General features: G+C 40.2%; 1 protein-coding gene across 1 annotated transcript in view; it reads left to right on the forward strand.

The window, feature by feature from the left end:
- Nucleotides 1-2,401: 2,401 nt before the first annotated feature.
- The window catches only part of LOC135202488 (B-cell lymphoma/leukemia 11A-like), a 100,710-nt gene continuing 87,905 nt past the window's right edge, over nt 2,402-15,206 (forward strand). The window contains exon 1 of the mRNA XM_064231902.1: nt 2,402-3,747. Within this exon, the coding sequence (XP_064087972.1) occupies nt 3,618-3,747 (130 nt within the window). The 5' untranslated portion in view covers nt 2,402-3,617. The remainder of the gene's footprint in view (nt 3,748-15,206) is intronic.

Here is a 15,206-nt window from a genome sequence, read left to right on the forward strand (position 1 = left end):
TGTTACCACAACTTCCAAGGAATTTTGTTACTATAACTTCAAAAGAATTTTGTTACTATAACTTCCGAGAATTTTGTTACTTTAACTTCAAAGAATGTTGTTACTATAACTTCCAAGGAATTTTGTTACTATAACTTCAAAAGAATTTTGTTACTATAACTTCCAAGAATTTTGTTACTTTAACTTCCAAGAATTTTGTTACTTTCACTTCAAAGAATGTTGTTACTATAACTTCAAGGAATTTTGTTACTATAACTTCAAAGAATCTTGTTACTATAACTTCCAAGAATTTTGTTACTTTAACTTCCAAGAATTTTGTTACTTTAACTTCAAAGAATGTTGTTATTATAACTTACAAGAATTTTGTTACTATAACTTCAAAGAATTTTGTTACTATAACTTCAAAGAATTTTGTTACTTTAACTTCCAAGAATTTTGTTACTATAACTTGCAAGAATTTTGTTACTATAACTTCAAAGAACGTTACTATAACTTCAAAGAATTTTGTTACTATAACTTCAGGGAATTTTGTTACTATAACTTCAAAAGAATTGTGTTACTATATAACTTCCAAGAATGCCGTTTTCATCTCTCTTATAAATTCTTATGGGTTATGGGTAAGATTTTTTTTGGGGGGAGGAGATTCAGCTCTGTACAGCCATAGCTACCACACTATTCATTAGCTTTGCAAAGGAGGGAAAACTTTTGGAAAAGGCCTCGTGATGCTTATGGTAATTGGAACGAACGAACAGTTACATATACATACGACGATCGTGATCGCAGTCGTCGCAAAGCCCTTTTTGACATCCATCTATAAATTGATTATTATAATATTTCACAGGTATATACGTCTTCCTTTTGATTATGCATAAGTTGGAGATTTTATATATATATATATATATATATATATATATATATATATATATATTTTATATATATATATATATTATATATATATATATATATACATATATATATACTATATATATATGTGTGTGTGTATTTGTGTGCGAGCGCGTGCGTGAGTATGTGTGCGTGGGCGTCTTGTATGTGCATGCATGCGTGCGTGCGTTGATATGTTCCGTTAAATCATCCACTTCTTCAAAATAAATTTATGTTTGTATTATTGTCAGCGACTTAATATAATATACGACTCACGTCATCAAATGCATCATAAACTGCGAAATGAAGTTTGACAATGAAAACGCGCGAGGGAAAATAAATTGAGAACTTTTTAATTCTTCCTCTCTTTCGCAATAACGCGCGTAATTCGCATAATCACGTGACACAACGAGATGTCATTCTTACGTTTTTTACCTGAGTTCTCGGAAATCACGTCCAAGTTAAGCATGATTCCGAGAAAAACGCGGAAGGACTGGGAGAAAAAACGAGCGAGAGAGAGAGAGAGAGAGAGAGAGAGAGAGAGAGAGAGAGAGAAAGGAAATTCTCCATTCATAAAGTAAAGATCGATGAATTACGCAATGAACTATACAAATGTTAATTCTCTCTTCACAAGGACAAAGAAGACTTCTGAAGAAACGTTTCTCTCTTTTTCTGTCGAATAGAAATGAACGTTATCAACGTCTCCCGATCTTACGTTTCGACAGCATTTCCGAAGGAGGATGAAGGAGAATTAACGGCAGCAGTTTGCGTTTCTCGCTTTTGGTCAAAACTGTGACGAAGACGAGTTTGTGGGGCGAGTGGTGGAAGTCGCTTCTAGTTCTGGCATCGGCCACCAGATGACTCCACCGCCCGAGTCCTTCCACCGAGATTTTGAGAGCGCAGCAGAGAGAGAGAGAGAGAGAGGAGAGAGAGAGAGAGAGAGAGAGAGACTCTACACCTGTCTATAAAACGACTATATCGTAATCGACTAACATCACAGCTCGCAAAGATGACCAAAATATGGACGGTCACTTTTACAAGAATCCCGCGCGTGTTGCAGATGACGATGATGATGATGATGATGATGGGGTTGCGTACAGGTTACATACAGTAAGACACAAGACTCCCTTGGTTATTTCAAGCGACGCTAACGAACACTCCTGTAACCTGTAAATGTAGTTCACCTTAAAAAAAAACAGCGGAATTAAATCCAGTAACGCACTGCAGGAAAATAAACAATCGCTCGATCATGTCGGGAGAGAAAAAATAGTACACGAACAGCGAGCGGCCTTACGCCGCAAGCTTCAATGAATGCGTATGGAGAGTGAGTGCGTAGGTACGTGCGTGCGTGTGCGTATGGGTGCCGCGTGCGTGTACATGCGTGCGTGCGTGTATGTGACGACGACGACGATGGTGGTGGTGGTGGTGGTGGGTGGGGGTGGGGGGGGGGGGGAGTAGGAGCGGTGGTGGTAGTAGTAGTGGGGTCGCTCGCCTGACGGCAGCGAGAGAGAGACGTCGGTAGGGGCTGGACGACGGACCGCAGCGGACACCCACTGCTCAGTCACCCAGCGGACTTAGCGGTGTTGAGAGAGCCGTGTGCCGCGCGCCGCCCGGAATCGCCTCCTCAGTCCACCTCTGGCACTGAGACCAGTCGGAGGCACAGCGGGGGTTGCTGCTCGCTCTCTCTCTCTCTCTCTCTCGTCGTCCGTCGGAGGCGCGCTTGTGTGTGTATATTATGTGTACGGTCTGCTGCTGCTACTGCTGTTCCTGCTTCTACTTCTGCTGGTCCTGTCTGAGCCAGGACACACTAGGACCTTATTAGCAGACACCTTTGGACCTTACCTGCTACAGCGGCTACCCGAATAAATTCATTGGGACTTTATTTTTGTTTTTTAAACAGAAGTTTGTGCGAGTGGTATATGGTCCTTCGTCGACTGTCCTTTGGACTTAGCCGCTCTCGCTCGTGTCAACAGCAATGAAAAAGCTAAACTCTCTCTGCCATGGGATTACAACTACATGACGAATGACGCACAATGAATTGTGAATGGTGAAGGTTTTTTTTTTTAAGTTTGTTGTTTTATTCTTGTTATGGTTTCATTTTGTTTTGCGTTAGTTTTTCCCTGAAGGAAATCTGTGGAAACGGTGGTCAAAGTGAAGACACTCAAAAAAAGAAAAAAAGCTTCGGAAAAGCTTCAGAAAGAAATAGATAAGAGAGAGAGAGAAAAAAATAATTATAATCCATCCTGGAATTCGTGTTGTGAAAATCAGGAAGACGAGAAATGCAAAGGAGAAGAGGCGGGGGAGAAGGAGAGGAGATAGAAATATAAATGAGAGACAGTGACGGACAATCAGTGACTCAAGCCACTACGAAGTGAGTGAGACACGCAAGAGAAAATAAGAATTACGAAGAAATGTTGGATTAGTCTCGCAGACGAAGAACAAGAGAATTACGAGAGACGCGGAAAATCAAGCTAAAAATTTCGCCGAAGAGTGAAGAAAGTCTCGGAATCAAACAACTGGGAAATCGAAGACTGAATATATATAGACACCAGCTGTCATCAAGCATCAATAAATTACCTTCATCAGTCTCACCGTGTTCCTTCTTCCCACCTTCCTCCGCTCTCACTCTCTCTCTCTATCTCTGCCCCCTCCCACTCTCTCTCTCTCTCTCTCTTCATCCGATAATATTTATCAGATCTTTGCGCGTCCCGAGCTGACCCTCCCAATCCTTCTGTATGAGACTCCGCAGTCCTGATTCGGATAAGATGGAAGTACTGTATCCGGGAAATCTGGCTCTGCTGAGCATGTTTCTCAAGAATCCTGAACACGAGAAGGACGAGATCAAAAAAGAACACCGAAAGAAAGGTAAGGACACAGCCCCAATTTTTGTTTTGTTTATCGTAGTTCGAAATCTCTCACCGACAGGTTCTCGTGATGTGGATACGAATCTGAATTATGCTTAAAATTTCAGTAGATACTGAATTAATTTTCAAGGAATTAAGGGGAAAAGGACACAGCCCCAATTTTGTTCTATTTATTTACCGTAGTTCGGAATCTCTCACCGACACTGATCTCATGACGTGGACACGAATCTGAATTTTGCTCAAAATCATATTCAGTGGATATTGATTTAATTTTCTTTTTATGATAATTGTGGTGAGTTTTGAGTTGCACTGTGTTTCACGACTTTGCCATTTTGTGTTGAGGGGAATTCAGGCTAACTCATAATTCTACGTTAAAAACGTTATACGGTTAAAATATCAGTCAACTAGAAGTTGCTATCTCAACCATTCCATAAAACGTGTTATGCTGTTATGCGGTTATAAATTCCACAGAAAGAGGAATTAAATTCTGTTATGGCTGCAGGTGACAAATCAATTGCAAAACCGATACAAAACTTCAGAAAAGCTTCCAAAACGCAAGTAGTGTGATGTATCAAACCCCAGATTGATGGTTGGGATCGCCCAAATGCCCCGGGGCTATTTCTAATTTCAAGGTTATTCACAATTTCCGTTGCCCTGGGAATGCATGAGGTTGTCGTGATGGAATGTTGGATTTCCTAAATCATTCTCTTTCAGCAGTTGGTTTCACGCTAATTGTTATTCATTTCTGTATTTAAACTCTCATTCATTACATTATTATTCTTCGACATTCTCGAGTGAAGTGTCTGATGGTTACATTTGATTTCGCGGCCCCAACACGACAATTCATAATGACGTTATTGCTGGTCTTAATAAATGTCTTTCGATGCAAAAGAATGTTTTTACGTCTTCTCCGACCAGGATACAAAAAGAAGCTTGTGGAAATATAATTATTACTGAAATAACACCGACCGTGTGAATCAGTTAGCGCTGCTCCTACTAAAATTCACATATGTCATCTATTCATCTTGAATATTTTTTTTTTCCCTGTAATTCGACTTTGTGTTGATGGATACGGAAATTAACAGTAGATACCGGAATACTTAAGAGTGGGTGATGTTGATACCATCGCTGTATGAAAGATAAAGATATGGATATGAAGTTGGCGCTTATTGTATTTCCTGTTGTTATCGTTGCTCGAAATGTTGTAACAATAAAGCCGTGTGTTGTATTCTGTCCTGTCTGTTGCTGTTTTCTATACTTTGTTCGTTTATATATAGTATAGATTTATATTATACATATATTATATATACTATATATATACAATTACAATCAGAAATGGAATGTGTGTGTTGCTGACGATATCGTTTCTATTTTGTTACATGTAGATTTCATCTATTAATAACAGTACATTATCAAACAGGCTTAACTTTTTAACAAATAAATATCCATAATTGCTGTGGACAGCAAAGGAAACTCCACTGGAGAAGAATGTAAATATATCTGGTATGTAATTGTATATGTTTTGTACACATATATATCTATATATATATATATATATATATATATATAGAGTGGAAGGCTTAAGTACCATTGAAGACATCCAGTGACATCCTAGGCTGGTAATCAAAACGCACCCAGATGTATCAATGGGGGCCATAATATGGATGACATCGTCGGGCACATCCCGGCCTTTGTATGGCAAGTAACAATGGCAATGGGGTAGATGGACGAGACACGGGGCATGTCAACGGCGAAAAAGGGAATGAAGCAGAGAAAAAGATGAAGAAGGAGAGAGAAAGAGTTGGTAAAACGTTAGAAAATGAGTGGCCCTTGCTGACAATCTCACAGACCATAGTTGGACGAGCCGTAATGCCAATGGTGGTATATACTCCTGGAGAATCTTTGAAATATATCCTAAAGAGTCGCTCGACTCCGTCAATCTAACCTAACCAGAGACTCGAGACTCAATTTTAACCTGACTTGAGACTTTGACCTTAGGCACGACGTCCGCACCTAAATCGCCAACCGAAAAAACAACTTAAGGAGACGATTGCCAACATTGTCTTTAGCACGGGGAGCGTTGGGTGGGCACGAGGGGCATAAAAAAGGAGGGGAGCTTCTGCCACGAACAAGGAGGCTGAAGACCTTTGGCGCGCGCCCTTGCAATCTACAAGCCTTTTCCAAACGGATAGGTAGCCCCCCTGCCTCATTCAAGATGCGGTACCACGGAAGGTATTAGAATTTGCGCGCACAATGGACGGTTTACTGATGATGCCTGCTTTGTTGGGTATGGCAAGGGGGTAGGGGAGAGAGAGAGAGAGAGAGAGAGAGAGAGAGAGAGAGAAGAGAAATCGTTTGTGGGGGGAGGTAGGAATGAAGTAGAAGGGGGAGTGGAGGAGTTAACTTTTCAGGGAGTAGAAAGAGGGAGGGAGGGAGTAAGTCTTTCACTGGGACAGCAGAATATATTCTGATTCGTTGGAGCTACTGCTAACAGTAGTCGACAGCGGCGTTAGTACTACGGTAGTCCTAGAAATAGCCCACTGATAGCCATCTAAATAACTCCCGAAATCAATGCATATTTCTGGCCAAATGGAATGACGGGACAACAGGCGTCAATAACATCTTTCGCCTGAGTTGGCGTGTCACAGGAACTTGGGAGTATGGCGCCAATCTTCGGTTATGACCCCTTGAACTTTCCTTAATTAAGGGAAGGTATGAATCCTCTGGCAGAACGTTTAACTTTTTTTCAAAAGGAGTTTCGTGATATGTCAGTGGCGTCGGAGGTTACAGATTGCTTGCAATGTTACCGAGCGTGTAATGTCAAGCATTGCAATAGAGGAAATCCACAGATATCCTCTGTGTGGTTGTGACGGATGAAGCCTAGTTAGAGGGCCCCGTAAGTTTAGTGAACACTGAAATCGGAAGCAACTACAGAAAGGAGGTATGCGGAAAGATTCGCTGTTTTTACTTCTGAAAAGGAAATCGGTTAATACCAAATGGCTGGAGAGCTGAATCACTTCGAAATTCAGAAACTTTGCCGGGGAACACAACGTGACTTCAGGATGTTTGGGAGAGGTCTCCCCAAAGCATCTTTTAACGGTTTCTTTGCACGTTGTAGTTTTTTTTCTAATTTGTATATCCTTTCATTTGAAAAAAAAAATATATAGTTCCATATTTCCTCAGGAAGGCCAAGCTTAGTAAGATGGTAGTTGCTTATATTATGTGCATCGTGTTTTGAGTAATACTGAAATGGAATGATCATAATATATAATTGTTTTGTGTGACGCCGTGATTCTTGTGATCTGTAGCTACTACTGCAGATGCCACATCTTGTCATTTTCAGCATCAATTAGAATTATCTTCAGAACTCGATTTCCTTCGGTAGCCAGTTGTATTTTGTTAGTCAACGACAACTTGAGGTATCTGGACGAGAAAAAGATACTTTCAAGTTGAGTTCTGTAAAGGAAGGAAGGAAGGAAGGAGGTTTTCTTCGTTTGTTACGCTTTTGTAAGAGATGGTTTTAAGTGACCGATTCAACTTTCTAAATTTTTAATTTGATAAGACGAAGCTCCTCTTCCTTCCTTTGCGAACGACCGAAAAAAAAAGAAAAAAAAAGAGGCGGAAGCAAAGGCCGTGTGGTAACCCAGTTAAATTCTCAAATCAGTCCCTTTAATGCATCCTTTCCCTGATGGATAATGTCAATTAATTACTTTCCAACACCCTACCCCCCTCCTCCCCCCCCCCCCTCCACACAACTCTTCTTCTTCTTACGTAACATCTCCCACTGTCGGTTAACGTCCACGGAGGGGGAGGAGGAGCTCGTCTAACCCCCCTACCAATCCCCCCTTTTGACGATCCCCTACCATGACCCTGAGCCCCCAACCCCACCCCACCCCGCCCCCTTTCCCTTCCAGAAACGATGCCATCCGTGTTATAAGGTATTTGCTAAGGTATTTAAGGGGACTCCATTGTTACTTCGGACTATGTATGTCCTTCCTAGTGCCTAAGGGATGCCGGTGCTACTAAAGTCAGTGAGGGGGGAGCGGGGAGCGGGTGTGGGGTGGGGTGGGGTTAACATGACACCCTCTCCCCTTCCAACCCCCCTAAAGACACCTCCGTTTGCTTCCTCCTCTTCTTCTTCTTCTTGGTCACAGAGTGAATATGCCCCAAGACAACTGCAGCTATCAAACACCTCTTCATTAATAAAGAAATGTCAAGTGAGAAAATTTTGGAAAAGCGTAGATGAAAATGACTAGGGTGTCCAGAGAGAGAGAGAGAGAGGGTAGAAAGTTAACTGTGGAAATACGTTAATTGCTGATTATTTCCCCTCAACTGAATGATAGGTTTGTGGGAGAGTGCAGAAGGAGGTTGAAGGAAGGAAAGAGGGGGAGGTTGAATTGCAGTTAGGGTTTGGAGTGCGGTGGAGGCGGAATGCCGTTACTGGAAGCTAGAAACGACGCTGGAATGAATGAATCAGTCGTTACAGATACAGCCTCCTGGAATGGTCAGAATATTAATAGAGGACCAGAGAAAGTTTCATATAGATTCTATAAGCGTGTTTGTTGTTAATAGCGTTCGTATTTATTTGTAAAGGGAATACTTATCGTTTTACTCCCGTCATAGAACATCTGTCGCTGCTAGACTACGTTTTATTTTGTCCGAGAACTAATGTGACGCTGAATATATGCCAACACATTATGATACATATACACATACGCATATACTATAAACATAATTATATATATATATAATATATATACATATATAGTATATATATATATATATATATATATATATATATATATATATATATATATCATACATACATTTTGAGAGATAAACACGTTCTTACTTGAACGTATTCTCCAAACGGTATATATATAAAAAAAATAACTCGCGTGTTTCGGAGACCTTGTACGTACAACGAAGACAAAAGAAGATAATCATAAGCATGAAAAGTGCAAGGCATTTCACCGAGTCCTTCGGATTACCGTGGAAAGATTAGATTGTTTTCAGACTCTCTCTCTCTCTCTCTCATTCCAGATTCCAGAAAATTGTCCTGGAATACTGAGATTTCCAGCAAGGGTGATTGCGGACAAGTGGCTCATTTCTATTCTTTGAGAGGCTGGATCAAGATATCACAGTGTCAGGAGCTCTCTCTCTCTCTCTCTCTCTCTCTTTTTTCTTCGTTTCCCCCCTGCCCCCCCACTCTCTCTCTCCCTCTCCTTAAAGTAGAAGATATGGCCGGGCGAGCGATGACCGTGGCCAGCAAATTAATGTATGTGTATTGGATGTGTCTCGATGTTCCGAGGGTAAATTGGTCGACCATCGCAATAAATGACATTCGTTTTCTCTCTCTCTCTCTCTCTCTCTCTCTCTCTCTCTCTCTCTCTCTCTCTCTTTTGTGGTCCCCAATTTTTCTGTTCGCCTCCCTGTTCAGAACTCCAGTGAAATATGTTCGACAGTTTCCAAGTTATAATTGGTTATATACTAATATTAGCCTCACCCAACTATGGCGTTACGTTATTGAGATACGCATCTCTCCTCCTCTTTTGATGATGCTCTAATTCGTTGCGGATACGCCAAGTGAGACGGCTCTTTCGCGTTATAAGATACTCAAATGTCCTTTGCATTTCTTAGCCTTAATCGATATGGTGGGGGGGGGAAGATGGTGAAAAAGTCTACGGGATTTTAACATATATTTTCCGGTGTTCTTGTCCCATATGCGTCTCATGTTTTATTTTTATTATATTATTATTTCTTTATTAGTGATTATGGTTTTAAAGTTTGTTTCATATTTCCCCTTATCAAGTGCGCCTATTTCTTTGTTTATAATCTCTCTCTCTCTCTCTCTCTCTCTCTCTCTTCTCTCTCTCTCTCGTAAACAATTCCTTTAACGAGAAATGTAAAAGAAAAAAATAACTCGAGTAATCTTATTACTTCATCGCGAAGGTCCTCAACAGCTCCAGAATCGTGTTGCAAATTGTATTACTGACCATATATACATTCGCCCCTTCCCCCCACCCCCGCCCATGCTCTCCCACCCTCACTCCCCCTTCCACCAAAACCTACCATTCCAGTCAAACACCCACCACTCAACCCCCTCCCCCACCAACACCCTCCGGATGTGTCAGCACCGGGGCCCTTCCTTATACCAAGCGGGTCCCTCTTCGCCTCCATTTCGAATGGTTGAAACGTGGGGTCCCGTGGACAAAGGCCTTTGCCATAACGTCGTTAGGAGGCCCTCGAGAACCAATCAGAGGCCGGGATTTAAGTGTACATTAAAGTCTATGTCTGAAATTATTAGGACTGGTTTCCACCAATGAAATGTCCCGCTCTGGGAGCGTTCCGGAAATTCGGTCTGCGATGCTCCGTTTCGTCCTTATTATTATTATTATTATTATTATTATTATTATTATTATTATTATTATTATTATTTATTGTATGCTGGACGTAAACCTTCTTCTAAACATGTTTTATTTAAGTAATTGCTGCCTCAGCTGCGTTAATTTTATAAAGGTTCTTCTCTATACCCTGAGAATTTGAGTACCGCCACCGGCATTTTAATCAAATTAAATCGACTTTGACTATAACCTATTTGAGACATGCCAACCTTCGGTGCGTTGCTCACCAGTTTAAGCAACAATGAGAAAACAATAATTAGAAAAAGAGAGAGGAACCTTTATAAAATTAACGCAGCTGAGGCTGCAATTACGTTTAATAAGATATTATTATTATTATCATATTATGTATAATTATGCATAAGGTCCACAATAATATATCAATGATAGAATGTGAGACTGTAAAAATATTTAGATTTATACATTTATATGAAATCACATTCTACCGTTGATATATTATTGTGGACCTTATACAAAGTTACTCCTGTACTCGGCATTGAGTGTTCTACACGTTATTATTATTATTATTATTATTATTATTATTATTATTATTATTATTATTATTATTATTATTATTATTTTCATCCAGGGCTTTGCTCTACTCTCATTCAAATGCATCTTAATTCATTAGCCCCAAATGTTGGTTACGTCACTTCGGCCGGGGCGAGTCTATTTGAATTCGATAAGCGACCTGGAAACTTATGACGCGAGTCATCCCTGATTTAAATGAGTTACTGGTACGTAACTGTACATTCCTCATATTATTTTTGCGCGAATTATAACATTCATAACAGCACCAGGCTCTATATTCAGCGGAGAAGAATGATGTTTACCATTTCTTGCAAGGCTTCAGTTAAATTTATAGAAACCAAGGATTTTAACCTTCTTTGGAAGGCAGACATCGCTAATGATGTTGTTAAAATTACGCTGAAAGATAAAATTACATTTAACGGAGCTTTTCGTTTTTGGGCGTCGGGTTATAAAGGAAGGGGGTGTGACTTACATATTTCTCGAGTCGGGGTGCCGGTCGGGATAGGAGGAGGAGGTGGGGGTGGAGAAAGGAGGTGAATCCGTCAAGCAGCGAGAGAGAGAGAGAGAGAGAGAGAGAGAGAAGGAGGGGTCAGGGGAATACCTACTTGAGAAGTCAAGAAGAAGAAGACCTCCTCGCCAAATGACCGGCTATAAATAGCGAAAACAGCCGAAATGATCACTGCTGCCGAGAAGGACACAAAAGAGGGCGAGAAATTTCAGGGAGCAAAAACAGCCTTTATAGGAAAGGAGTAATGTTCCGGGAGTGTCATGAAATGTAATGGCCGAAAATTATAGCTTATAAAACGACATAGTTTCGTCCGATTATGAGGTCTAAGTTAAATTAAGGATTTAATTGCGCCTTCGTGTGTGTGTGTGTGTGTGTTTTCTCTCTTTTTTTTGAGTGTCTTTTTTTTTTTTTTTTCTTTAAGAGACCAGATGCGTCGTGTTTGTTCTATTGTACAAAGGATCTGGTTCCGCGGACGTCTTACTGGGGAGAGTGACTTCTGGACTGGTCGATTCTGATCAAAGGTACTTTGCCGGTCTCTCTCTCTCTCTCTCTCTCTCTCTCTCTCCTCTCTCTCTCCTCTCTCTTCTCTCTCTCTCTGTATCTGGGTGTCAGCTGACGGCATAATCAACTTACCTGTTGCCTTATAACAATGACAGTCATGAACTCTATTTTTTTTAATCACGATTTTCCTTACTCGTGTTTATCAAACTTTAGAAGTATTACAATGATTCACTGCAACTACTTACTGTTATAATAATAATAAATTTATTATTATTATTATTATTAAATGACCCATAACAGTCATTTTAATTTGCAGTTCGCATTGCTGACTTACTTGTCCTTTTCAAGGTCTCATTTCGTATTACTGGTCGTTGTACACAATACTTCCCAATATCCGGTCTTTGCATAAATTCCGCTCTTCATTCGGGAGACAGATCAATTTCCCGATGCGCCCTTAGGCCTACTATATAAAATACCGAGAGTGTAAGCTAGGCCTCTGTACTGCCTTATACCACCGCATTTTCAACATATCCTTTTACTTAATGTTAACGCCGATTTTTTTTTTTTATAAAGTTTAAAATTTTGTTGCTTTTCATTTTCTTTATTATTGTTCTTAACTTTGTTTATAGTTTTGAATTTTGTCTACAGCTTTGCACTTTATGTTTATTGTTTTTGAAACCTATGACGAATCTTTCAATGTTTTTTGGACCATGTCTATTGTATTATTTAGCTTATTGTTTTTCCATTTTGTTTATTTTGTTTTTGAATCGTATCACGAATCTCTCAATATTTTTTTTTTACGATTTTATCCGTTTGACGTAACCGAATCTTCAGTTTTTTCCTTTTGACTCCTCTAATAGTTTCAGTTTTCCTGCTTCTCTCTCTCTCTCTCTCTCTCTCTCTCTCTCTCTCTCTCTCTCTCTCTCTCTCTCTCTCTCTCTCAGCAGCTATACATCCATCAAGTCAAATTAGCGGGACACACCGCGCATGCCAAGATGCTATCCCAACCATCGTCCCAGATTCCGCCCATCTAATTCCTTCGATAAGAAACCTCGATAGCATCGCGACTGGCCGAAATTTGATGTCGATGCTACTACATCTCCGCGGATGCCATCAACAGCATCCGGGGCCTTTGGTGTAGGTCCAGCCTTGATGACTATAATGTACTAGGCGGAATGAGTCCCCGGACGTTTGCTGATGGTCTCTTGTTTGGTAGAAGCGGCGGCGGTGGTAGCAGCAATAAATACTGCATCACGGTCGGCTGATGAATAGGCCTTGGGTCAATTGCTGGAAGGTCTCCGATGGCTTGCGTGGATGGTGTGCATATATATATATATATATATATATATATATATATATATATATATATATATATATATATATATATATATATAGTATATATATATATATATATATATATATATATATAATCTAAAAGAAGGAAAGAGAGAGAGAGAGAGAAAGCGTATGATAATATTATCTCTCTTTTTGAGATTTTCAGTTTTCCTTTGGATGTTAGAATAGAAAACACTCTCCGAAAATTTGGCCATGCTACAGAGAGCTCTCTCTCTCTCTCTCTCTCTCGACCATACCAGCAGCGGAGGGGAACTAATCATTGAATCGTAACAGGGAGCTTACTAATTGTCACTGATGACTCGGAGATAATCCAGACCCTGGCTTACCTGCGGACGGCACCTGGTGTCCGGATAAGAACTAATAATGTGACCTCGGATTACCCGAAACATCGGATCCAACCGGCCAATTAATCACCGGAGCAGCGTAGGGCAAGGGGACGTTATTAGACCTCCTGCCCTTTGCTGGGATCAGAGAGAGAGAGAGAGAGAGAGAGAGAGAGAGAGAGAGAGTCTGCTGAATCGGTCCTCAAGTTGATGGCTTACTTTATTCCTCTGAGCAGTCCGATATGTAGTGCATGAATTACCCAGATTTATAGCAATGATTTTTATGTGATACATTTTGTGAATTTATAGAGATATTTTTTACCTAAAAGGTCCCTTACTGATGGATGAAATTGATTGAAGTACAGAATTTTTTGACGGATGGCACGTTAGTAACGACTACGGTTTTCATTTTTCTAGGCACGCAGTGAGCACGCATTATATTAAGAAATCATTATCACACCGATCGCATTTAACTTCCTCCTGGCGATATATCACGTTTCTCTCCCTTTTATAAGGTCAGATTTAAACTTCAGATCCGTAATTTAAAGTTCATAAATAGAAACTGACGCATATTTCACAATTCGCTTTTGCCAGACACTTCATTAACTATACAACAGATTTATTTATTTATTTTTTATCGCAAGTAGGCTACTTCCACAACGTCTCATTCCGGCTCAGAGCTCCACGCTGATAACAGGCACTTAATCCTACATCATAACTCCAGGTTACGATAAAATTCAAACCTGCATAATTGAATAAGCGTTACTAACTTCCCGAAAAGTGCCCGGAATCTCTTGTATTACTTAAAAAACTTTGAAAAAAAAAGTTGAAAAAAAAAGGCTTCTTTTCCAGTTTTCTTTTTTTTGGGGGGGGCGGGGGGGGGTGGGGGGGGGGTGTTTTTATTTTTATTTTTATTTTTACGTAAACTTACTTTTGGCCATTCTAGCTTTTTCATACATAAGTTACAGGAAAGATGATGCTTTACATTTTGGGTTGTAAAATGAATTCTTGACAACTTCCTTTGTTTTTACGTACTCTTTTTTTTTTTTAAGTGGAATTCTCATATAAAGTCATTTATTTATAATTCATTAACGCAACTAAATTTTTCCGCGACAAAACAATTTAAAAAGATTATTTCGCAAGTTACTAATGGCAGCTTAGGTACAAATACACTCGTGCATTGTATTAACTTTTTTTAAGTTTACCGGTTTTCCTTGCTTTAAAAAAATCTAAATGTTTATTCTTATCTTTCTACTTTTTTTTTTTTTACTTTCTATCTGGAACCTCAGCACTGTCAGACCGACAACGCAAGACAAATCCTACCGACTCGTCATTTCATTAAACCAAAACCCCGGGATGGTTCCCGAGCGGGGTAAAACAGCACACCCACCCCATTCCCACCCACACCCCTCAAAAAAAATTGAATAAACCTAAAAAGCTCATTAACTCCGCGCTAAATACGAGCCGATCGCCCTACCTTCCATCGGGTATACTTCGAAGTATCGGATGGTGCTATTTCCACCAACCCTTTTCCCTTCTCGCGAAAATCGCCTTTCGCGGTAATTCTCCAAAATCAATACGTTCGCGAAGAGAGAGAGAGAGAGAGAGAGAGAGAGAGAGAGAGAGAGAGAGAGAGAGAGAGAGGGTCCTTCCGTGGGCAGATGTAACTTGAGTGTATATTATTCCACGGCGATGTATCACTCTATCTATGCATCTCGCTCATCATAGACCTCTCTCTCTCTCTCTCTCTCTCTCTCTCTCTCTCTCTCTCTCTCTCTCTCTCTCTCTTAACAGCGGTTTGATTTATGTCGCGCGGACGTGGTTGTTGTAGTAGTTCGTC

This window comes from Macrobrachium nipponense, chromosome 30 (genome assembly GCF_015104395.2).
Source record: "Macrobrachium nipponense isolate FS-2020 chromosome 30, ASM1510439v2, whole genome shotgun sequence".
In the NCBI taxonomy this organism is placed as follows: domain Eukaryota; kingdom Metazoa; phylum Arthropoda; class Malacostraca; order Decapoda; family Palaemonidae; genus Macrobrachium; species Macrobrachium nipponense.